The sequence below is a fragment of the Geotrypetes seraphini genome, chromosome 5 (genome assembly GCF_902459505.1).
Source record: "Geotrypetes seraphini chromosome 5, aGeoSer1.1, whole genome shotgun sequence".
NCBI lineage: Eukaryota > Metazoa > Chordata > Amphibia > Gymnophiona > Dermophiidae > Geotrypetes > Geotrypetes seraphini.
In genome coordinates this window covers 153,792,535-153,815,879 of record NC_047088.1, presented here as the reverse complement: position 1 = coordinate 153,815,879, position 23,345 = coordinate 153,792,535, and the positions used below count along the sequence as shown (strand labels likewise).

At 44.7% G+C, this 23,345-nt stretch overlaps 1 protein-coding gene across 2 annotated transcripts in view; it reads right to left on the bottom strand.

Moving 5' to 3' along the window:
• Positions 1–23,345, bottom strand: part of VPS8 (VPS8 subunit of CORVET complex) — a 755,312-nt gene that overhangs the window by 599,603 nt on the left and 132,364 nt on the right. For both annotated transcript variants that reach the window (XM_033944522.1, XM_033944523.1), the window contains 3 exons: positions 10,406–10,576; positions 2,982–3,056; positions 775–810 (listed from right to left, as the gene is read on the bottom strand). In XM_033944522.1, the coding sequence (XP_033800413.1) occupies positions 775–810; positions 2,982–3,056; positions 10,406–10,576 (282 nt within the window). The remainder of the gene's footprint in view (positions 1–774; positions 811–2,981; positions 3,057–10,405; positions 10,577–23,345) is intronic.

Below are 23,345 nucleotides of genomic sequence, written 5' to 3'. Positions count from 1 at the left end.
CCCCAGCTCCAGTTGCTTTACTTCCTATTGCCTTTTCTTAGATCTAGCAGTAGACTCCTGCCAATGATACTTTTCCAATTTTTGTAATGCTGTTGAACCAGTAACCGTCCCAGTCGGTTCCATCAGGACCTCCTTACATAAATAATTCTCTGCTTCAGGCACAATTGTAACTTTCTAATGAGTGCCATTGATTCTTATCAAAAAGGCCAAATGGAAACAACCATTTATAACATAAATTCTTCTATTTCAAAACTGTAAGAATTGGGTGAAATTCCCTCCTCTTTTGTAACGTAATAGCAGATAAATCCTGAAATATCTCAATATTATAAGTCTGCCAGGTTACCATACCCAATTCTCTGGCCTTACGTATAAGTCGCGAATGCTGAAACTGTAAATACGGAGGGAGAAGTGTATTTACATTTAATGTCTCAACTTACTGCATTGAAGCATAATACACTCTTAGCTTATCATAAGGTTTGGGACCCATATCTCCAATGAAGACAATACTCTACCTAGGTTTACATTGCAACGTTGAGTTTTTGGGGTTTTGGATGGGGGGTTGGGGGGAGGGGAAGCTTTGTAACTCTTACTGTTTTGATTTTTGCATTTTTATTACTTTGGCTGGGCTGGCTTATGCTGTAAAAATTTTATAAATAAAGATATGAAAAAAATGCATTTCATACCTGCTTCATATAAAACTATATTGTACAAGCTAGCTGATTTTAATGATATAAAATATAAAAGAGTTACATTCTTTCCCTAATATATACTTACCTCTCTCCAGTTTCTCAACAGCATCACATGAACTGACTGGACAAAAGAGAAAAGAAATGTGTTACTAAGGAACAAAAATTATTTTTTATAAATGATCATCTTGGGTTCACAGCTTGCAGGAGAGCCTGTGTGTTCCTGGCTCCAAAGAAGAAATATATTTTATTAATACATATTTTGTATACTTAAAATAGGCACAAATTTTCAGGTTTTCACCCCTGTTTTTTAATTTAGTCTTTCTGCCCATTCACACAATATATTTTCCACTGTCAAGAGTCAGGATGAATACCTATTAAAGGAAATACTAAAAGCATTATTGATCAACTAGGAAAGAAAAAAATGCTGCATTAGACTTAGAGCTTAGGTAGCAGATTTTTCATTTCCCACCCTCACCTAAGCTTGTCAAATGCTGAATTATAGTTCTGTTGATCCTGACAACAATGTGGATATAATTTTACAACAGGGTGCCTAGTCAAGATAGGCAAATATGTAGTGCCTATTTTATAAAGGCATGTACATCTGAGGTACATACACAAAAACATCATACCCAATAATAAATGTATACAATTCTACTTTGTTAGGACCTTCAGAGGTGGATTCCTAGAAGCATATAATTCATATGTGAAACCCCTCAGAGAGAATAAGCACCATTTATCTTTATTAGGTCACTGTCTCCCCCCCTTTTATAAAGCTGCATTAGGCTTTTTTATTGCCGGCCCGCAGCGGTATTATCTCTGACGCTCATAAAAGCAGGCACCTACTTAGCTTCTCAACCTAGATGACTTGCTATAAAAATTATCTTTCTGGTGTTTTGCAAAAATCCAAGACCTTTTTGCATGACTACCAAATGCTATCCTACAATATGTCTATCACTTCTATCAACAGAATCTCCTATCATCATCTCTTAGAGTGAATCTCAGCATCCAATTAGACTGTCACGTCTTTGATAGACCAAGCTCCAGTATCTGTCCAGCTGCCTCCAAATTCATGAAGAGTTTTCAACATATCAAATATCCATTTTAAAAGCTATCAGTTCTGTGGAATCCAAACCTGGTGCTCTCTTCTCTTATGAAAAAACTTTGTGAGATGATGGAATTATCATCAATAATATTACATTAAATTAGTGTTTTCTATCCCACCAATACCTTTCAGTTCAAGGCAGTTTACAAAAAGAGTTGGTCTGGGCATTCCCAGGGAGCTTATAGAGTTGATAGATAGAGTGAGCTTATACAAATTGAAGACTAGCAAGAGCGATGGGTTTTGGGGGAGGGTTTATAAGGTTTTTGATTAGCTCATTTGACAAATTTTTTGAAAAGTATAGTTTTCAGTTCTTTCCTGAATGTTTTGTAGTTGGTCGTCTTAGTCAGTAGCTTGGAGAGGTGGCACTCTATTTTTGCTGCTCTAGTGGCTAGTAGTTTTGCTTTGTATGCCTTTTGCTGGGGGATGAGTGAAGAGAGCCTGTGTTCTCCTTGGTCTTGAAGTGTTATTTCTGATAAGGTGTTTGTTTAGGAGCTGGGACCAGATCCATTTACGGCTCAGCAACATCTCTTACCTGGAAAATACATTCCTAATAGCAGTGACTACAGCCAGAAGGGTCAATAAGCTTTAATGAGCCATAAACTATGCAAGTGTAAGCATCCTCAAGTCCAGAAAACATAACGTAACCTGTCTCTTTTTTGGAGATAGGAAATGAGGGTGTCCAGGGAAACCATCTTGCACTTCTCTCCAAGAAACCTGTTCAAGGCTCTTAGGTCTAGGATAGGATGTAATCCTCCCATCTTTTTCATGAAAAGGACATACTTGGAATAAAGATGTATAAAGTGGGTACATGATCTGCCATGTTACAGGCCATCCATTTCATAGGCACAGTTTAAAATTGAATTTCTCCTTGATTATCCTACTACAGCAAAGGCAAAACTGAATAAATTGATTTGAAATATAGAACTCTGTTATGTATATTATGGACACCATTTCATGAAGGGCAGAAATGCACTACCTTTTTATTTTAATTTGTAGCTTTTTTTGCATTTTCAATTCAATCTACAAACTCAGCACAGTTTGCAAGAGATACACACACATTCTTATTTTTCAGATATTCACACGTCAACATAAACACATTCAACAACATATGCACTGCCTATACATTTGTGCTTTATAAAATATGTCATGGAACCCTGGAATAGTTTTTTTTTTTTAATAATAGCTATTACCTTTGTGCCCAAATAGAAGATCTGACCACCATAGCTGCAGATGGACTGGTAGCAGGCTTTTTCTCCAACTAATGCCTACAAAGAGAAATCTAATTATAAACAGCAACAGAAAATATTTGTATTTCTATTTGGTTTTCAAATTAACAATGTATTTTCAATAGTAGATGAAGTATTAAGATTGCTCTGTTAGTCTTTTTGAATAAACATGATCAAACATCCATGCTTTCTAGGTGCATCCCTATCAATCGACTCTGGAGAGACTTCCACCCTGCCCCCCAGTCAATGGCAGTGGTGTATGCATCAAGGCTAGCTACTGCATCCTTTGCAGCACCAGTGTTGGGGCTCAATGCACAGGCTGTTGGCAAGGTTCAGAAATGAGGGCAGACACATGTCTAGGGCCCGAAATAGTCAGGGGGGCCTGATGAAGAAGGGCATCAACATTGTTTTTTTTTCAAATGGCGATGGCTCCTCCAGCATCGATTGGCAATGCAGACCCTCCCGATCGGCAACGCAGCCCCCCCTGATCGGCAACACGGCCCCCTTCTCCATCGACAGAAAGTAAGACAAGCAAGCAACGCGGATAAGAAAGGCAACGGGAACTGTAATTTTGCAAGCGGTGCTGCTTGCCCAAAGCTTCCCTCTGATGCAGCTTCCTGTTTCCACCTAGGCGTGTCAGAGGGAAGCTTTGGGCAAGCAGCACCGCTTGCAAAATTACAGTTCCTGTTGCCTTTCTTACCCGCATTGCTTGCTTGTCATACTTTCTGTCGATGGGGGGGGAGATCCGTCGCCAATCGGTCCATCGATGGGGGGGTCCCGCATTGCCAATCGATGCTTGGGTGGGGCATCGCCGTTCTAAAAAAAAAAAAAATCTGAGTGAAAGGTGAGTGGTGAGATGGACCAGGGGTAGAGGGAGAGAGAGAAGGGAGCAGGGCAGATGATGGAGGTGGAAAGAAAGGGGCAGGGCAGGGAAGATGATGGAAGTGGGGAGAAGGGAGACAGAAGGGAGCAGGGCAGATGATGGATGTGGGAAGGAAGGGGCAGGGCAAGGCAAATGATGGAAGTGGGGGAGAAGGGAGACAGAAGGGAGCAGGGCAGATGATGGATGTGGGAAGAAAGGGGCAGGGCAAGGCAGATGATGGAAGTGGGGAGAACTTGTGCCCAGCCCTCACCTCCTCACCACTGCTGCTGCTTTCCTATATGCTGGATGGGGATGGGGGGGGGTGAAGAAGATAGTTAGTGAAATAGTGGAGGGGTGAAGGAAAGGGGTGGCAAGCTGCGAGTAGACACAGTGAAAAGAGGGAAACTGAGAGCTGATAGTAAGAAAGAATTTAATTTAGACAGAGGCAGAAAATAGAGAAGGAAGACCAGAGAAGAAAAGGAAAGGGAAGAAAGAGGAGAGAGATGCCAAATAACGGGGAAGGACACAGAGATATCAGATCCGAGTGAAGGAAATGAGAAGAGAGAGAGATGCTAAAAACCACAGGGGGGGAGGGAAGGAGAGAGATGCCAGACTATGAGGGGAACAGAGGGAAGGTGATGGATGCCAGACCAAGGGGGGAGGGGGAAAGAGCAGAGATGGCAGAGGGAGACAGACATTTTCTGGAAGGGGCAGACAATGGATGGAAGGAAGAAAATGACAAGAAGATGAGGAAAGCAGAAACCACATAACAAAGGTAGAAAAAAAATTATATTTTTTTGCTTTAGGATAAAGTAGTATTGTAACTGTGTTGATAAATGTTTAGAAATAGTGATCCTTTTATTGGACTAATTTTTATACATTTCTGATTAACTTTCAGAGACCAAATTCTTCCTCAGGTCAGGACAGGATACTGTAACAGCAGTGTACTTTACTGACCTAAGGAAAGAGGTTTTGACCTCTGAAAGCTAATTTAAAAAATGTATTACTTCAATAAAATGGTACCACTTGTTTTCCATTTTTTGTTTTATTTTTATTTGTTAATTTGTAAAGTGATTTGTTATTTCTATTTTTTCAAATTTACATCTGCTATCTTTATATTTTGTTCAGTATTGGGGGATATGCACCACTGTTTCTTCACCCCCTAAACTGTACCGTTCCTTTGGTTTGTAGCCCTAGCCAACATGCTGAATGCTCTGCACTGCTCCGATGGTCATAGAATTCTTAGGATCGTCAAAACAGTGCAGAGCATTCAGCCCGCCAGCCAGCGCTAAAAACCTCTTCCGTGCTTTTGTAAAAAAAAGGAGTTTAGTCTGTGGGTGGGGTGGGGCTAGGGGTCCCAGTGTACTTGTGTGCCTAGGGGCCCTCGAAGAATTAATCCTGCCCTGCTTAGAGCTGTCGAAGCTCAGTTAGATCACCCAACACAGCTCATCGAAAGTGAGCATCAAAAAAGGCTGTGGAGTTGGTACAAGAACAGCCTGAGAAGGCATCAGTGCTGAATGCAAAGCTGGTACCTGGCTGCCCAGCAATTGGCACCTCCACTGAAGAGGAGAAGTGATCCTCTCAGTGTCAATGCTTCTTAGGAATTAGTGCATCCAATGTCCCTGTACTTCTGGCACCATACATTGAGAAGGATCAATGCTGATGCTTCTTAGGGTTCCCCTGATGCTCAGCATCATGATAACTCAGTGCCAATGAGGACATCAATCCTATATGTATCCTCTGTGTCAGGTCTACTGTTGACCAGTCCCAGGGCTGACTAACAGCGCCTGATGTCGAGACGGGTGGAAACCCACTCGATGCCGACACATTCCCAATGGATTTTGACATCTGATCAGCCATTGATGTTGATGCTTCCGATGCCCATGTTGATGGACTGGCCTTTGAGGAGCCAAAAAGCTTCTTGTATTGGACCTGATGAGCATTCTGAGTTCTGGTCTGCATTTGAGAACAGAGAAAACAGGCACTAGAACCGTTGTCAGGTCCAAGGCACCTGATGCACCGATTGTGCAGATCCATGACTGAGATATATCACCAAAATGTACAGTGGGTACATCTCTTGAAGTCACTGAGGTTCATCTTGGACATCTCAAAAAGGACTGCGGCCAAATTATATTTCTCAATTTTGAGCTTAAAAAGGAGCATGCTCAACTTGAGGACAACGCTCCAGCCAAACTAGAGGCCTAGCCCATCGAAAACAAAGGAAATAAATGCTGCTAAAACTTTTTTAAAAAACTAATATCAGAAGGGAAACAATGAAAATAAAAAAGGAATTTGAGAAAAAGACAAAGGAAAAACTGAAGGGAAGGCACCTCTTCACACATGACAAGAACTGCAAAGAACACATCTCATCTGCTCTGCAGACAAAAAAGACTGAGGGACCACTGCTCATACGTCAGGAGGGAAAGAACCCATGTATGCGTGGTATGATACAGCTAAAAAAAAGTTTCTATATGTATTAAAGCTAGCTAAGCACCACACTAGGTTTTGTTGATGATATCACCCAGATGTAAGACTTGAGGTCTGCTTCTCCTAGGAGAAAGGGAGTTATGTTAGATCATAAGGGGGACCATGGGAAAGATGCTGGACCTGGGGTATGGGGAAAAGGGAAGAAGGGGGAAAGAAAGGGCACAAGTAAGAGATGCAGGATATGGAATAAAAATAAAAACATGGACACAGGGCAATGGTGGAAAAAGGGCGGGATAAGAACACAAAGGGGCATTGCTGATCACAGGGAGAAAGAAAGGAAAACAGAGGACAATGCTGAATATAAGGGAAGGATAGGGACACTATAGAAGAGCAGATTCAGAACATGGGAGAGATGCTGGAGAAGATAGATAGGGACATGGAGAGAGAAGAGATATTGAATAGACAAGAGAACTTGGAAAGACAAGAAAAACAGAAAAAAGCAGAGGAGACAAGGGCCAAAGCGATTGAACACCCTCCAACAAAAAATGTTCATACTACAAAAATAGAAAAAAAAATATTTTAGTTTATCAATTGGACTGACAACTTTGGGAATTGTGCATCTTTGATATCTTGCATTCCCATTTCTGTTTCATCAGTAATTGTGTGTGGGGAAAGCACAAACTAGGTGTCTGTGCTTCTGGAGGGGGAGGGGGAGCAAAAACTGGTATTAGTGTGCTGGGGTGCAGGAGCTGAGGAAGTATGTGCAGGTGGAGAAGAAAAATTTGGAGAACAGTACTGAGAATTCAGATTGGAAGGAGTCTTCATTGGGAGATAACTACCGGGAGAGGGGGAGTATATGCCATATGAGGCTATATGGGGTGGTGATTGACAGACCTATAGGCGTCTGCGTGCTGTGGGGGAAGAAGACATAGAGGTGTGGGTGTGCACTTGTGTGTGCTTGAGATAAGCAGAGAGAGAGCTATAGGTGGGTGAATGTGTGTGTGCTAGGCATAGGCAAAGAGCTATGAGGACTTTAATGCTATGGGAGAGTACCTGAAGAAAGAGCTGTTAGGATGGGAGGACATAAGAGAAGTGGAAAGACAGTGGTCTAAGCTGAAAGGAGCAATAAAAATGGCTACGGACCTTTATGTGAAGAAAATCAATAAAAACAAGAGAAAAAGGAAGCCGATATGGTTCTCCAACCTAGTGGCTGAGAAAATAAAGGCGAAAGAGTTGGTGTTCGTGAAATATAAAAAAAACCAAGAGGAGAGCAGAAAGGACTACAGGGTGAAACTGAAAGAAGCCAAGAGAGAGATACGTCTGGCGAAAGCACAGGCGGAAGAACAAATGGCTAAAAATGTAAAAAAGGGAGACAAAAATTTTTTCAGATATATTAGTGAAAGGAGGAAGATGAAAAATGGAATTGCTGGGAACCAATATGTGGAAAGTGATGAGGAGAAAGCGAATGTGCTAAACAAATACTTCTGTTCTGTGTTCACAGAAGAAAATCCTGGAGAAGGACCGAGATTGTCTAGCAAAGTTACACGAGAAAATGGAGTAGATTCTGCGCCGTTCAAGGAGGAGGGTGTTTATGAGCAACTTGAAAAACTGAAGGTGGACAAAACGATGGGACCAGATGGGATCCATCCCAGGATACTAAGGGAGCTCAGAGAGGTTCTGGCGAGTCCTATTAAAGACTTGTTCAACAAATCTCTGGAGACGGGAGTGATTCCTGGGGATTGGAGGAGAGCGGATGTGGTCCCTATTCATAAAAGTGGTCACAGGGATGAAGCAGGAAACTACAGGCTGGTGAGCCTCACTTCAGTTGTTGGAAAAATAATGGAAGTTTTGCTGAAAGAAAGGATAGTGTACTTCCTTGAATCTAATGGGTTACAGGATCCGAGGCAACATGGCTTTACAAAAGGTAAATTGTGCCAAACGAACCTGATTGAATTTTTTGATTGGGTGACCAGAGAGCTGGATCGAGGACATATGCTAGATGTAATTTACTTGGATTTCAGCAAAGCCTTTGATACAGTTTCTCAAGTTGAACAAACTTGAAGGGCTGAAGTTAGGACCCAAAGTGGTGAACTGGGTCAGAAACTGGCTGTCGGACAGATGCCAGAGAGTGGTGGTTAATGGAAGTCGCTTGAAGGAAGGAAAGGTGAGTAGTGGAGTCCCTCAGGGATCACTGCTGGGGCCAATCCTGTTCAATATGTTTGTGAGCGACATTGCTGAAGGGATAGAAGGAAAAGTGTGCCTTTTTGCAGATGATACCAAAATTTGTAACAGAGTAGACACCGAAGAGGGAGTGGAAAATATGAAAAAGGATCTGCAAAAGTTAGAGGAATGGTCTAATGCCTGGCAACTAAAATTCAATGCAAAGAAATGCAGAGTAATGCATTTGGGGATTAATAATAGGAAGGAACCGTATATGCTGGGAGGAGAGAAGCTGATATGCACGGACGGGGAGAGGGACCTTGGGGTGATAGTGTCTGAAGATCTAAAGGTGAAAAAACAGTGTGACAAGGCAGTGGTTGCTGCCAGAAGGATGCTGGGCTGTATAAAGAGAGGCGTAGTCAGTAGAAGGAAAAAGATGTTGATGCCCCTGTACAGGTCATTGGTAAGGCCCCACTTGGAGTATTGTGTTCAATTTTGGAGACCGTATCTGGCGAAGGACGTAAGAAGACTTGAGGCGGTCCAGAGGAGGGCGACGAAAATGATAGGAGGCTTGCGCCAGAAGACGTATGAGGAGAGACTGGAAGCCCTGAATATGTATACCCTAGAGGAAAGGAGAGACAGGGGAGATATGATTCAGACGTTCAAATACTTGAAGGGTATTAACGTAGAACAAAATCTTTTTCAGAGAAAGGAAAATGGTAAAACCAGAGGACATAATTTGAGATTGAGAGGTGGTAGATTCAAAGGCAATGTTAGGAAATTCTACTTTACGGAGAGGGTGGTGGATGCCTGGAATGCGCTCCCGAGAGAAGTGGTGGAGAGTAAAACTGTGACTGAGTTCAAAGAAGCGTGGGATGAACACAAAGGATCTAGAATCAGAAAATAAGATTAAATATTGAACTAAGGCCAGTACTGGGCAAACTTGCACGGTCTGTGTCTGTATATGGCCGTTTGGTGGAGGATGGGCTGGGGAGGGCTTCAATGGCTAGAGTAAGTCTTAACAGAAATTTCGGCAGTTGGAACCCAAGCACAGTACAGGGTAAAGCTTTGGATTCTTGCCCAGAAATAGCTAAGAAGAAAAAATAAAAAATTTAAATTGAATCAGGTTGGGCAGACTGGATGGACCATTTGGGTCTTTATCTGCTGTCATCTACTATGTTACTATGAGTGTATGTGTGTGTGTGTGCTGGGGGGGAAAGGGGTGACTCCACCCTGGAGAGGCAGCCCACATGAAGCCATCTTCATCAGGAGGATACTTGAAGTGCTAGCAACTGCAGAAGCAGCCCTTAAGAAGCATTCTTGCTGAGATGACGCTTCTCTAGCAGCCCTGTTGGTAGGATAGATTTAAATTTTTCAGAATATTTTTTTTAAGGGAGAGGAGTGGGGATTGAGAGGAGCTGCTGTTTTGGGGGGTAGAAGACAGATTCAGATGCTACTGCTGTGGACAAAGATGTGAGCCAAGGCTGCTTCTGGGGTGGCTGTATTTGCTGGGAGTGGATGGGACTAGCAGCTGCTAGGGGTAGGCGGGCAACAGAGATAGGCTAAGGCTGCTGGTTTTGGAGGTAGGTGGGTGGGTGGCATTACCCTACCCACCCTTAATAGCTGCAGCTTTAGTTTTTCAACTGCCCAACCAAGCAGAGCTTAAAGTCCCTCTCCATTGCCAGGTGATAGGCTGTAGGAGGGTGGGCAAAGGGGATAGCAGCTGCCTCCTATCTGCTACTTTCTTGCTACTGTTTTAAACAACTTGCATTGCATCATCTTGATCACATTATGAATTTACAATTTATAAATGTGCATAAATTAATTAAGTCATTATAACATGAAGAAGTCTGGCTCCTAGATTTTTGGGGTGGCTCTTAGATCCTAAGAAAGAAACTTTGTTGAGCACTGGTCTAGGTAAAGAAACATTTGTACTCACCAGTGCTTGACTGACATTGCCTCCTGTAGCCAAGGATTTAAAGTGGCTGCTGTTATATACCAGCTGAACTTCAGAAATCTCCATAGTCTCTAACTCTTCTTGAGTCTGACGATCTATAACATGCAGCTTCTCAGCACTATCCAGCAGCACTACTGTCCGAGAATTGACCCACTGCAATAAATGACCGTTCAAAAATAGTTTGCTACTGAGAATAACAATACAAAGCGAGCATGTTTTTGATACTGGGGTTTTTTTGTGTTTTTTTTTTTTGGGGGGGGGGTTTAAGGCTTTTAGGTATAAGGCAAAAAAGAGTACAATTTCAGAGGAAGGTATTGCTTTCATTAGGAAACATTAATCATTGTATGCACAATTATATGGCTTGCTGAAGGAAATATTAAATAAAAATAAAGTTAATTTATTCAAAAGAAGTAAAATACATTAAGGAATAGTTTAGTAACTAACCATCTATAACTGGACAGTTTAAGGCAAGCATATGATACAAAGGAACATGTTTCTCTGACAATTTTTTAGCAATACAGTGGTCAATATTCAAAAGGAACCGGGCATGAGAGACTTCCACCTAATTAAACCCCACTGAGCAGGCCATGCCCAGATATTCAACAGCACTTAGAGCAAGATGCACTAAAGTCAGTGATCATCGCTAAACTGGTTTTCACTGGTTTAGCAATGATCGGATTTGTTGACCACATGCACAAAATGGATCTCAGCATGATTTTGTGCATGATCACTCATTCTCCAATCCGGCCATGCAAATAAGGTCACTAATATTGAAATGCCATATAAACTAGCAGAGCGACTGGTGCTCTAACATGGCTTTCCGATGCACAAAAAATAGCACAGTTACTTACCGTTACAGGTTTTTATCCAGGGACAGCAGGCAGATATTCTCACGGAGCCCGATGCGGACATCCTCGCAAGCAGACTTGCTTGTAAAACTTTTAGAAAGTTTGCGACTGCCGTACCGTGCATGCGCGAGTGCCTTCCCGCCCAAAGTAGGGCGCGCGTCTCCTCAGTATCTCCTCAGTTCAGATAGCTAGCTATGAAGCTAACCAGGGGAGGTGGGTGGATTGTGACAATATCTTACCTGTTACGGTAAGCAACTGTGCTTTATCCCAGGACAAGCAGGCAGCATAGTCTCACATGTGGGTGACCGCCAAGTTAACCAGAATGAGATGGTGTGAGTTTTGGCAATTTAGGAGAATAAATTTTGTAAAACTGCCTGGCCAAAATGGCCATCCTGTCTGGAAAAAGAATCCAAACAATAATGAGGGGTGAAAGTATGAACCAAGGACCAAGTGGCAGCTTTGCAGATTTCTTCAATAGGAGTAGATCTAAGAAAAGCTACTGATGCCGCCATGGCTCTGATTTTATGGGCTGTGACTCAACCCTGTAGATGCAGTCCAGCCTGAGCACAGCAGAAAGAGATGCAAGCAGCCATCCAATTCGAGACGTCGATGTCATCGGCATCACGGAAACATGGTGGACTGATGAAAATGTCTGGGACACGGTGCTACGAGGATACAAACTATACCACAGAGACAGAGTGGCTCAAAAAGGAGGAGGCATTGCCATATACATTAAAGAGGGAATTGAATCTACTGGAGAGAACATGCCACATCGGACAGATAAGTTAGAGTCTCTATGGGTCAAAATTCCACGAACAAATGGACCAGAAATGAGGATAGGCATTTACTATCGACCCCCAGGGCAGTCCGAAGAAATTGATGATGAAATGACATATGAGATTAAATGCAACTGCAAGGGAGGCAATGCAGTTATCATGGGCGACTTCAACTATCCGGGGATAGATTGGAACCTAGGCACCTCCAGCTGTGCTAGAGACCAAGTTCCTGGAAACTATAGGCGATTGCTTCCTGGAACAACTTGTCAAGGAAAACACAAGAGGAAACGCTTAGTTCTAAATGGCCTGCGAGAACAGGCACAGAATGTAGAAGTAGAAGGGACGTTGGGAAGAAAAGCATCTGCCTCGAGGCGATGAGGAGAATATATCCTGGAGCAAAACTGAGGCAGTTTGTTGTTGTGGGGAGATGAAAAGAGATCTATCTGAGGAGTTCCCCACTGAGAAAAAATGTGATGGAGAGGAATGGAGTGTCCATTCGTGAGGTTGCAGAAGACAATTTGTCCGCCAGATAGTTTTTCTCTCCTTGAATATAGACCACTTTTAGAAAGGTGTTGTGAAGGATTGCCCAATTCCATATCTTTTGACCTTCCTGGCAGAGAGGGAGAGATCCTGTGCCTCCCTGCTTGTTGACGTAATACATGGCGACTTGATTGTCTGTCCGAATAAGGAGTACTTGATCGTGGAGAAGATGCTGAAAAGCTTTGAGAACATTGAAGATCGCTCTGAGTTCCAGCAGATTTCTATTACACTGACGATCTGTGCTGGACCAATGGTCTTGAGTATGGAGACCATTGAGATGAGCCCTCCAAGCGTAGGTCGAGGAATCTGTCGTGAGGACCTTCTGATGAGGGGGCATTTGAAACAGTAAACCTCTGGAGAGATTGGAAGAGAGCATCCACCAGTAGAAACTGTTTCAGCGAAGGAGTCACTGTAATGTGCTAAGAGAGTGGGTTGAAAGCCTGTGTCCACTGAGATGCCAGGGTCCACTGAGGAATTCGTAGGTGAATTCTGACAAAAGGAATCACGTGAACTGTAGAAGCTATGTGACCTAGGAGAACCATCATGTGCCACACTGAAAGTGAAGTGAGGGATGACACTTTGTGACAAAGTTGAATGAGAGCATCTTGACGGTAAGGAAGGAATGCTCTGAGTTGCACAGTATCCAGTACAGCCCCGATGAACTGTAGAGTCTGAGAGGGCTGTAGTTGGGATTTTGGAAAGTTGATTTTGAACCCCAAGCTTTGGAGGAACCAAGTAGTCCATTGGGTCGTTACAATAACCCCCTGTGATGTTGAATCTTTGATGAGCCAATCATCCAGGTACGGGAAAACATGAAGACCATGATTGTGCAGAGCTGCTGTTACCACCACTAGGCACTTGGTGAAGACTCTGGGAGATGATGCCAGGCCAAAGGGTAGCGCACTATATTGAAAATGATGATTTCCCACCCGAAATCTGAGGAACTTGCGAGAGGCTGGATGAATGGGAATGTGAATATAAGCCTCTTTGAGATCCAGAGAGTTTAACCAATCATTCTGATCTAGAAGGGGATACAAGGATGCCAGAGACAACATCTAAAATTTTTCTGACAAGAAATTTGTTAAGTGCTCTGAGATCCAAAATAGGTCGCAGATCGCCCGTCTTCTTTGGATCTAGGAAGTAACGGGAGTAAAATCCCCTTGCTCTGCTGTTCCAGGATAACTTCTTCGATGGCATAAAGACTAGAGAGTTGCGCGGGGACAGAAATCCCACCCGTCCCCACCCGTCCCCGCCAAAATCCCACCCGTCCCCGTGAGGAATCCCTCCGTCCCCGCGAGGAATCCCCTCCGTCCCCACCCGTCCCCGCGAGGAATCCCCTCCGTCACCATCCTTCCCTATAAACTTCAGAAATAGTTATTTTATTTAATTATGCTACTGAATTAAAGGCTCTGGTAAACCCATTTACAAATAAGCAAAGAGACTTTATTAATTTGGGAATATTAATTGGGAAGAATACATACTTTGTAAATGGGTTTCTACCAGAACCTCTAATGTAAATATAAAATATAAATACTCAGCTGATGAGAACCCACAAACTGTCAGCTGAGGACTTCCTTTGCAGTTGGCCGGGGGTCCCTTTTGCCAAGCTTGGCAGGCAGCAGTAGCTTCCCTGAGTCACAGATGCTGGCACCTCAGTGGCTCATGGATGCTGCCAGCGACTGCTGCGCTTGGTGGAGGGGAGTTCTGGCCATCTCTAGAGGAGGTCCTCTGCTGGCGGTGCTTGGGGATCCCCACCAGTCACAGCAAGGGTCAACAAGTACTTCAACACTGTAGAAATAAAACCAGAAATGCATTTCCTTTTCTTTTGAACACAAAACAAAGACATCTGCCATATACATTTCCCAAAGCTAACATATTTTAGTCAATAAATTCCGTTTTTTACCTTCGTTGTCTGGAGACTTATTTTTCCATAAAGTTGGTCCCAGTTTCTTTTTTCCGCTTTCCCATCTTCTGTAAATTCTTCTGTTGCTGTCCATTGGTTCCCCCTACCATGGTCCAGCATTTATCTCTTTCTCATCTTTCGTGCATGCCCACCAGCCCCATGCCCAACATTTCTCCTTCTATCACCCCTCTCCAACACTATGCCACATCTCTCCCTCCATTCCCTTCACCACTGTCCAATATTCCTCCCTCTTGCATCCCTTTCAATCTGTCCCATTGTTCCCTTGCCACATTTCTCACTCTCATCTTTTTCTTCCCTATCACATTCTGTACCTTCCTCCCTACGACCAAAAATTCTCCTCTTTCTTCCATTTGCCGTGTGTGTGCCGTGAGGGAGGTCTGGTGCCCCAGAGTAAGAGCAGGGGTGCCCACACTTTATGGGCTTGCGAGCTACTTTATAATGACTAAGTCAAAATGATCTACCAACAATAAAATAATAAAAAAACACAAAGCACAATGAAAGGCAGAGAAAATGTTAATTATTCATATTCCGGGTTTTTTCAAAGAGGTCACGGCAGATGACTCTATGCAATGTCACCTCGGTAACAAAATACAAAAATAGATAAATACACCCCTTCCCTTTTTACTAAACCACAATAGTAGGTTTTAGCACAGGGAGTTACGCTGAATGCCTCGCGCTGCTCTCAATGCTCATAGGCTCCCTGCGCTAAAAAACGATATTGCGGTTTAGTAAAAGGGAGCCATAGAGCAAAATATAGACAGCAGATATAAATTCTCAAAACAGACACATTTTGATCACTAAATTGAAAATAAAATCATTTTTCCTACCTTTGCTGTTTGGTGATTTCATGAGTCTCTGGTTGCACTTTCTTCTTCTGACTGTGCATCCAATCTTTCTTCCTTTCTTTCAGCCTCCTGTATGTTTCCTCTCCTCCAGACCTCATTCTCCCCCCCAACTTTTTCTTTCTGTCTCCCTGTTCCCCCTTCTTTCTGTCTCCCTGTCTGCCCCCTTTCTTTCTTTCTCCGTGCCCTCCCCCAAGCCACTCGGTTTGCTGCCACCGCCATCGGGGAATAGCTCCCAAGCCACCGCTGTCCCAAGCTTTCCCTGCAGAAGCGTCGCGCTGACCAGCATTCTGCTCCCTGACGTCAATTCTGACGTAGGAGAGGAAGTTCCGGGCCAACAAGGCATTTCTCCTCATTCCATCCAGCCTGAGCCCCATCTCTCCTTGATCCAGCATTTCCCTTCTGTGTTTGTCAGAATTACCATTCCACCTATTTTCCAGCATCACCCTTCTTTGTGTCCATCTCACCTATATCCCTATCTCACCACTTTTTCAGAATCTTCATTTGTCTCTGTCCTTGTCTTTACCCCATGTTCACCATTTGCCCTTTCAATGTCTTTATCTCCCCCCCCCCTTTTTCAGCATTACTTCTATGTCTCTATTTCACCTCCTCTTCATGTCCCCTCTGTATCTCTATCCTTATTCAGTAGGTCCTGCTTACTCTTTCTCTTCTTTGTATCACTATCTCCATTTTCAGCTTTCCCCCCTTTTCCTTTGTTACTGCACCCGGTAGCCAGAATCTTTCCACCCTCCCTCCACTCCGGCCCAGCCCAGTATGAAATATTTCCTTTTGTTTCCCTCCCCTCTCTCTCTCTCTCTTCTCCTCCCTCACCCACGAGTCCTGCATCTGGCCCTCTCCCTTCTACCTGCACCTGGCAACACCCCCCTGCTCCGCGGCTCTCTTCAGCAACTCGTCAGCAGCGGTGATCAAGACAAGCTGCCGACATCGAGGCCTTCCCTCTACGAGTCCCGCCTTTGTGGAAAAAGGAAGTTGAAACAAGCAGGACTTGCAGAGGGTAGGCCCCGACGTCAGAAGCTTGTGTCGATCGCTGCTGCTGAGTTGCCGAAGAGAGCCACGGAGCAGGGGGTGTGGCAGGAAGCAGGTAGAAGGGAGAGGGAGATAGGAAGGCTGTAGAAGCTCCGGAGCATGACACCGACCCCGGCCAGGATGATTTCTTTTTCAGGCGTGCAGCTTACAAGTCCGGCGTCGCGGCGGGAAATAGCCATGCTGAGCAGTGAGCTCAGCACGTACACAGATGAAAGCCTTGCTTGCTGATTGGTCCGGCGGCACGGCCGGACCAATCAGCAAACAAGGCTTTCATCTGTGTACGTGCTGAGCTCACTGCTCAGCATGGCTATTTCCCGCCGCGACGCCGGACTTGTAAGCTGCACACCTGCATCACCAGAATTTAGGTAGGCTGTTTTCATCCCCTGGGAGTCCCGTGGGCCAGGGGGCGTCCCCGTGGGAGTCCCGTGGGTCAGGGGGGCATCTCCGTGGGAGTCCCGTGGGCCAGGGGGCGTCCCCATGGGAGTCCCGTGGGCCAGGGGGGAACCCATGGGATCCCCGCGGGACCCGCGGGATCCCCGCGATCCCCGTTCCCGTGCAGACCTCTAATAAAGACACAGCAGAGCTTGAGCTTCCTGAAGAAGAAGGGTGGTCTGGGATGGATTGGAAGGATACTCTCTTGGAGGAAGATCTGGAGGAATCTGGATGAAATAAAGAGAGTAACCTTCTTTGATGATAGAGAGGACCCAGAGGTCAGATGTTATGAGCTCCCATCGGTGGTAATAAAGATGGAGACGGCCCCCTATTGGAAGAGGAGAGGACAGAGGTAGAAAGATTGAAGTTATGCTCTGTGTGAGATGGTCAAAAAGACTGAGAGGCCTTGGGTGCAGCAGGAGTCTGAGGTTTTTGCTGCCATTGTTGTTGTTGCTGCTGTTGTTTCTTAGGAGGTAGCCTTGAATAAGGAGCTGCCTTCTGAGGAAAACACCTCTGATAGGCCTATAACCTTTGGCAGTGGAAGGCTTTGGTCTAATGATGGAAGCAAAGGACTTCTCATGCTCAAATAAACACTTGGTAGCTGCCTCAAAAGAGTCATCAAACAACTCATTGCCCTGGCATGGAATGTTAGCCAGTCGATCTTGCACATTCAAGTCCATGTCCAGGGTGTTAAGCCAGGCATGGTAATGCATGGCCACCGAAAAGGCAGTGACTCTAGAGGACAGTTCGAATCCATCATAGGCAGATTGAACCAGATGCATGCGAAATTGACTCAGAGTGTTGTGTACATAAGAACATAAGCAATGCCTCCACTGGGTCAGACCCGAGGTCCATCGTGTCCAGCAGTCCGCTCACGCGGCAGCCCAACAGGTCCAGGACCTGTGCATTAGCCCTCTATCTATACCCCTCTATCCCTTTTTCCAGTAGGAAATTGTCCAATCCTTTCTTGAACTCCAGTACCGTACTCTGTCCTATTACGTCCTCTGGAAGCGCATTCCAGGAGTCCACCACACGCTGGGTAAAGAAAAACTTCCTAGCATTCGTTCTGAATCTGTCTCCTTCCAACTTTTCCGAATGCCCTCTTGTTCTTTTATGTTTTGAAAGTTTGAAGAATCTGTCCCTCTCTACCCTCTCTATGCCCTTCATGATCTTGTAGGTCTCCTCTGAATCTCCGCTTTTCCAGGGAGAAGAGCCCCAGTCTCTCCAATCTTTCAGTGTATGAAAGGTTTTCCATGCCCTTATTCATTCGTGTCGCTCTCCTCTGGACCCTCTCAAGTATTGCCATATCCTTCTTAAGGTACGGTGACCAATACTGAACACAGTACTCCAGGTACGGGCGCACCATTGCCCGATACAACGGCAGTATGACTTCTCTCGTTCTGGTCGTAATACCCTTCTTAATAATACCCAACATTCTGTTTGCCTTCTTCGCGGCTGCTGCGCATTGTGCTGTTAACTTCATTGTTGTGTCCACCAGTACACCCAAATCTCTTTCAAGGCTACTTCTCTCTAACACTAATCCCCCCATTTGGTAGCTGAACATCGGGTTCTTTCTCCCTAAATGCATGACCTTGCATTTCCCTACATTGAAGTCCATCTGCCATTTATTCGCCCACTCCTCCAGTTTGCTTAGGTCCCTTTGTAGGTCCTCACACTCTTCCGCATTTCTAACCCTTCTACAGAGTTTAGTGTCATCCGCAAATTTGATAACTCTGGAAGTCGATGTTGGGGGAAGATATTTGAAAAAAATCAGGCATGGCGTTGACCAAATGCCTGAGATAAGATGTGAAGAGAAAGTTTTAGTTCAAAATTTGGGTAGTCATAATTGAATTTTGATACAACCGATGACCAAACTTGTCCATAGTCCTGTCCTCTCTTCCAGGCGGGACAGTGGCATAAACTTTGGCAGGATTAGTTATTTTTAAAGAAGATTCCACAAGAAGAGCCTGATGGGATAATTGAGACTTGTCAAATCCCTTACAATGGACCATCCTATATCGAGATTCCAAGTTTGCTGGCACAGCAGGAACCAAAATAAGGTGTCTCAAGATTTCTTTTGAAAGTTTGAGAAAGAATGCCATTTATGGGTAATTTGAGAGACTCCCTATGAGGATGAGGCATTCCCAATTCTTCCAGATACTCCTTAGAGTATTTTAAGTCAGATTCTAAAGATATGTTAAGATCCTTACTTATTTTACATAGAAACTTGGTAAAGGATACCGGGTCTGAAGAGGAATGACCTCGATGAGGGGAAAGTGATCGAGAACCCCTCGAGGTACCTCTCATAGCAGAGAACAAAGGTGAAGCCTCTCTGGAATATTGATACCTGATATCTGAATCCATAGGCAAAGTTGACCCACTTCTGGAATGTGAAGAGAACCTCACAGGAGAAGAACTCAACTGACGAAAGTGGTGAGGGTCTACAACAGACCTCTTCAATGAAGGAGTTTGTGGTCTCAAAGAGCCTCGATATCTGAAGAAACGAGACCTGTTTTGTGAAGAAGACCTGGGCCTCGATGGAGAAGTATGTCTCGAATCACGGCCTCGTGATTGAGTCGGATCCAGTGTAGAAGATGAATGTCGAGGCGTCCTCGCCCTGTGCCTCGAAAAGGGCAACACCTTATCTGAAGAGGTAGGGCTGAACTCAGAGAACGAGGTCTAGATACCAAAAAGGACTCAGCTCCTTGTAATGAGGTATCTTGAGGCTCTCTTAAGGACTCAACTCCTTATATAGAGTGTGTAGACTGAGCTCGAGGCATTCTCAAGGACTCAACTCCTTGGATAGCGTATGTAGATTCATCTGGAGTCACTCTTAAGGACTCAACTCCTTATATAGAGTGACCAGGTTGAGCTCGAGGCTGGACTACAGGGAGCAGAGTTGGGGCAGGAATGAATTGGACAAGCATGTTACCAAACTCCTGATGAAATCGGGGTCAGGGCCTTAGGTAAAGGCCTAGCCATGCGGCCAAATATTTTTCTACCTGAACTCGATGACGTTTAAGGGCTCGAGTTTGAAGCGTAGCACAGTGGGCACATGACTCCGGACGATGGTCAGGTCCTAAACACTGTACACACCACTTGGGTGGGTCATTGAGGGAGATTGCGCGCTGGCACCGGCTACACATCTTGAAGCCTGTGACTGGCTGGGACATAGAATGAATAACAGCAGCGACTAAATCAAAGCCTGCTGGCTGAGGCCACGGGTTAGGCCCCGTTGTGACACGAAGAAAAAAAGAAACAGAACTTATTTTATTTTTTAAGAAAATGAGACGTGCAATAAACCAGCGACCCTGTAAGGAAAAAACACAAGCTGGGGTGAAAGAAGGCATGAGTAGAACTAAGTCTAGCGCAGAGCGTCAAAACAAGGACTTCTCGGCTCCACGGCAAACTGAGGAGACGCGCGCTCTACGTCAGGCAGGAAGGCACTCGCACATGCGCAGTGCGGCAGTTGCAAACTTTCTAAAAGTTTTACAAGCAAGTCTGCTTGCGAGGCTGCCCACATCGGGGCTCCGTGGATGACGTCACCCACATGTGAGAATATGCTGCCTGCTTGTTCTGGAATAACCTATAGACCCATATCCTTGCTGAATTTTGAGACTAAATTTATGGCTAAAGTCTTTGCTAATTGTCTGGCCCGGGTGCGTCCTTCTTTAGTGTCCGAACAGCAGGTGGGATTTGTGCGTGATCGACCGATGTCTAAGAATATTCAACGCATACTGTTGGCCTTGGAGAAGGCTAGTGTAGACGGAACCCCCTCCTTACTTATCAGCTTTGACCCCGAAAAGGCTTTTGACCGAGTGAGGTGGGGGTTCCTGTTTGCTGTGCTTCATGCGTAAGGGATGGAGCCCTTTTCATTTAATGCTAATCAAGCGTTGTATAGTGATCCGGTAGCACAGATCTCTGTTAATGGGGGCCTTGCGACCCCCTTTGCAATTCATCGATGTACTCGTCAGGGCTGCCCTCTCTTGCTGCTATTATTTGCGCTTTCCTTAGATCCTTTGATTAGAAAGCTGCAATCTAATGTGGACATCAGTGGCGTTCAGTTGGGAGCTACTCATTTTAAGGTCGCGGCGTTTGCCGACGACCTCCTGGTCTTTTTGACTAACCCGCATCGGTCCTTGCTTACTCTTTTGGAAAGCATTTGGGAATATGGGGACTTCTCTGGCTTTGCTCTGAATCTGAAGAAATTGGAGCCGCTGGCCTCTTCTGAGCACCTTCAGGGGTCCTGGGGAGGGGAATTTCCCTTTAAATGGGCTGGGTCTTCTTTTCGGTACTTAGGGATCCAATTGTCAATGAATGTTCGACAGCTTTACCGCTTGAATGTGGACTGTTTGCTTTCCACTATCGGCTCCATTCTGGCTACCTGGTGTGAGTTGCCGCTTTCACTGATGGGGAGGGTGCACCTCTTTAGGATAGTTTTGTTACCAAAGTGGCTATATGTTCTCCAGACACTTCCCTTATGTCTCTTGCAGAGAGACATATGAGATTTATACTCTTTGTTATCTAAGTTTTGTTGGAGGGGCAAGAAGCCTAAGTTGCGTTGGCAGTTGTTGTTGGGCTCCTGGGATCGGGGAGGCTTCAGGGTGCCGAACATTGCTCTATATAATCAGGCTTGTCTTTTACAACATGTTCGGGATTGGGTTTTGGGTACTACTCTGTATACTGACACAACTTTTGAGAGGGATTATTTTTATCCTGTCCACTTCTCTTTTCTCCATGCTTGATTGGCAGAGGTACCTTGTCCCAGCAGAGGTAGCGTCTTATTTCGACCGTTTTGGGTGGTGTGGCAGCGATTGCTTCTGCTGTGGCATCAGGATCCACATATTAGTGTTTTGTTGCCTTTGACAGGTAATCTCTCCTTTCTCCCAGGGTTAGTCACTTCTATTTTTGGTAGATGGCGGGCTGGGGGCTTTGAGTGTCTTTTCCATGTTTTGCAAGACAATGGGAGACTCCTATCCTGTACTGAGATGCAGCAGCATGGCATCTCCTCTCCTCTCCTGAGTTTGTTTATGCACATTGTCAATTGTTGCATCATGTGAGGTCTTTGCCTGGGGGCTCTTTATCTTTGGATTTTGGGATCTGTTTCCGTACCTTTTTGGAGGTAGGAGGGGCAGATCCCAGGTCGAGTCTCCGTCTCCTTTTTTCATAAGCAGCTTGGTGCACTTGGTCCCTCCAGGGATTTTTCTTCTTTCTTGGGGCTTGGCAGCGGGATTTGGGGAGGGAACTTGGGGTGGATCTTTTGCTCAGAGCTCGTAAAAGTATCCCAGTTCTTGTACATAATGCTGAGCTCCAAGGAATGCCACTATAGAACATTATTGAGAACGTATACTTCCCAAAGTCAAGCCTTCCACATGGGCTGTGTGGACACCCAACTTTGTATTACTTGCATTACTGAAGTGAATTCTTACTTTCATGGCTTTTGGCTTTGTGAAGGTATACAGAGTTTGTTTGTTTGGGTTTTTTTTTTTGGATGGTATGGCCTCTTTTCTGAGGGGACTGCTGCATGTTCCTGTTCCCCTCTCAGCGCTTCACATGCTATTTTCTCACTTCTCCATGTTTTCTGTATATACCTCAGCTGAAAAACTGTTTTTGAGTAAATGTTATATTTTGGAGGAAAAAATGTATTTTGAATTATTGGCTGACTGATGTACCTCTCTCCTTTGAGTATTGTAGAAATAAACTGCATGAATTGATGGGATGGGAGGCTAGGTTGGCTTACTCCTCACACTGCAGAAGTAGAAACTTTGTCAACATTTGGTCTCCTTATTTGGACACTTTACCTCCAAGGAGTCGTGGTCACATCTTGAACAGACTTCAGTCTTTAACTAATCCACCTGTCTGAGCTTGGTAACTCTTTTTGCTGATGAATTTGGGGGATGGGGATGGGAGGGGTTGGGGGTGTGTGGGTGGGGTTTGGATGGGGATCTTCTTGTGGCCATGGAGGACATAAGAGTACAGTCATCTTTGGCAGGTAGCCCTTCTTGTAAAACAATGTTTTGCCTGTCATTTTGCAATTGTTTGTTTGTGGTTCTTTCTTGTTAATAAAAAAAGTGATCGCTTTTAGCGATCCAAAAAGAGTGACTGGTGAAGACCAGTCACTTACTTGTCCTACCAATACAAATTAATATATTTATAACATGCCATACCTTTTTTTTATGGGCACAGATGTTGTGTGTGTGTGTGTGTGTGTGTGTGTGTTACACATGCACAATATTTGCCCATTTAAAAAAAAAAAAAAATGTGATCCAAGCGCCCCCCCCATGTTGAGCCTCCACTCTTCCCCCCACCCCCGACAACAACCACGGATCCCCAAACCCCCCAACAGAGAAATTTTTGGGATGTACACTCCCTCCTGCCACCATGAAAAACCCCTGTGCCAGCCAAAATTGGCAGGAGGGATGCCCACTTGTGCCACCGGATGTTCCCTAGAACCTTCCCCAAACCCCTGTAGCTTTGTCTGCAGTTGAGAGCAGGAGGGAGGCTCACTACCTC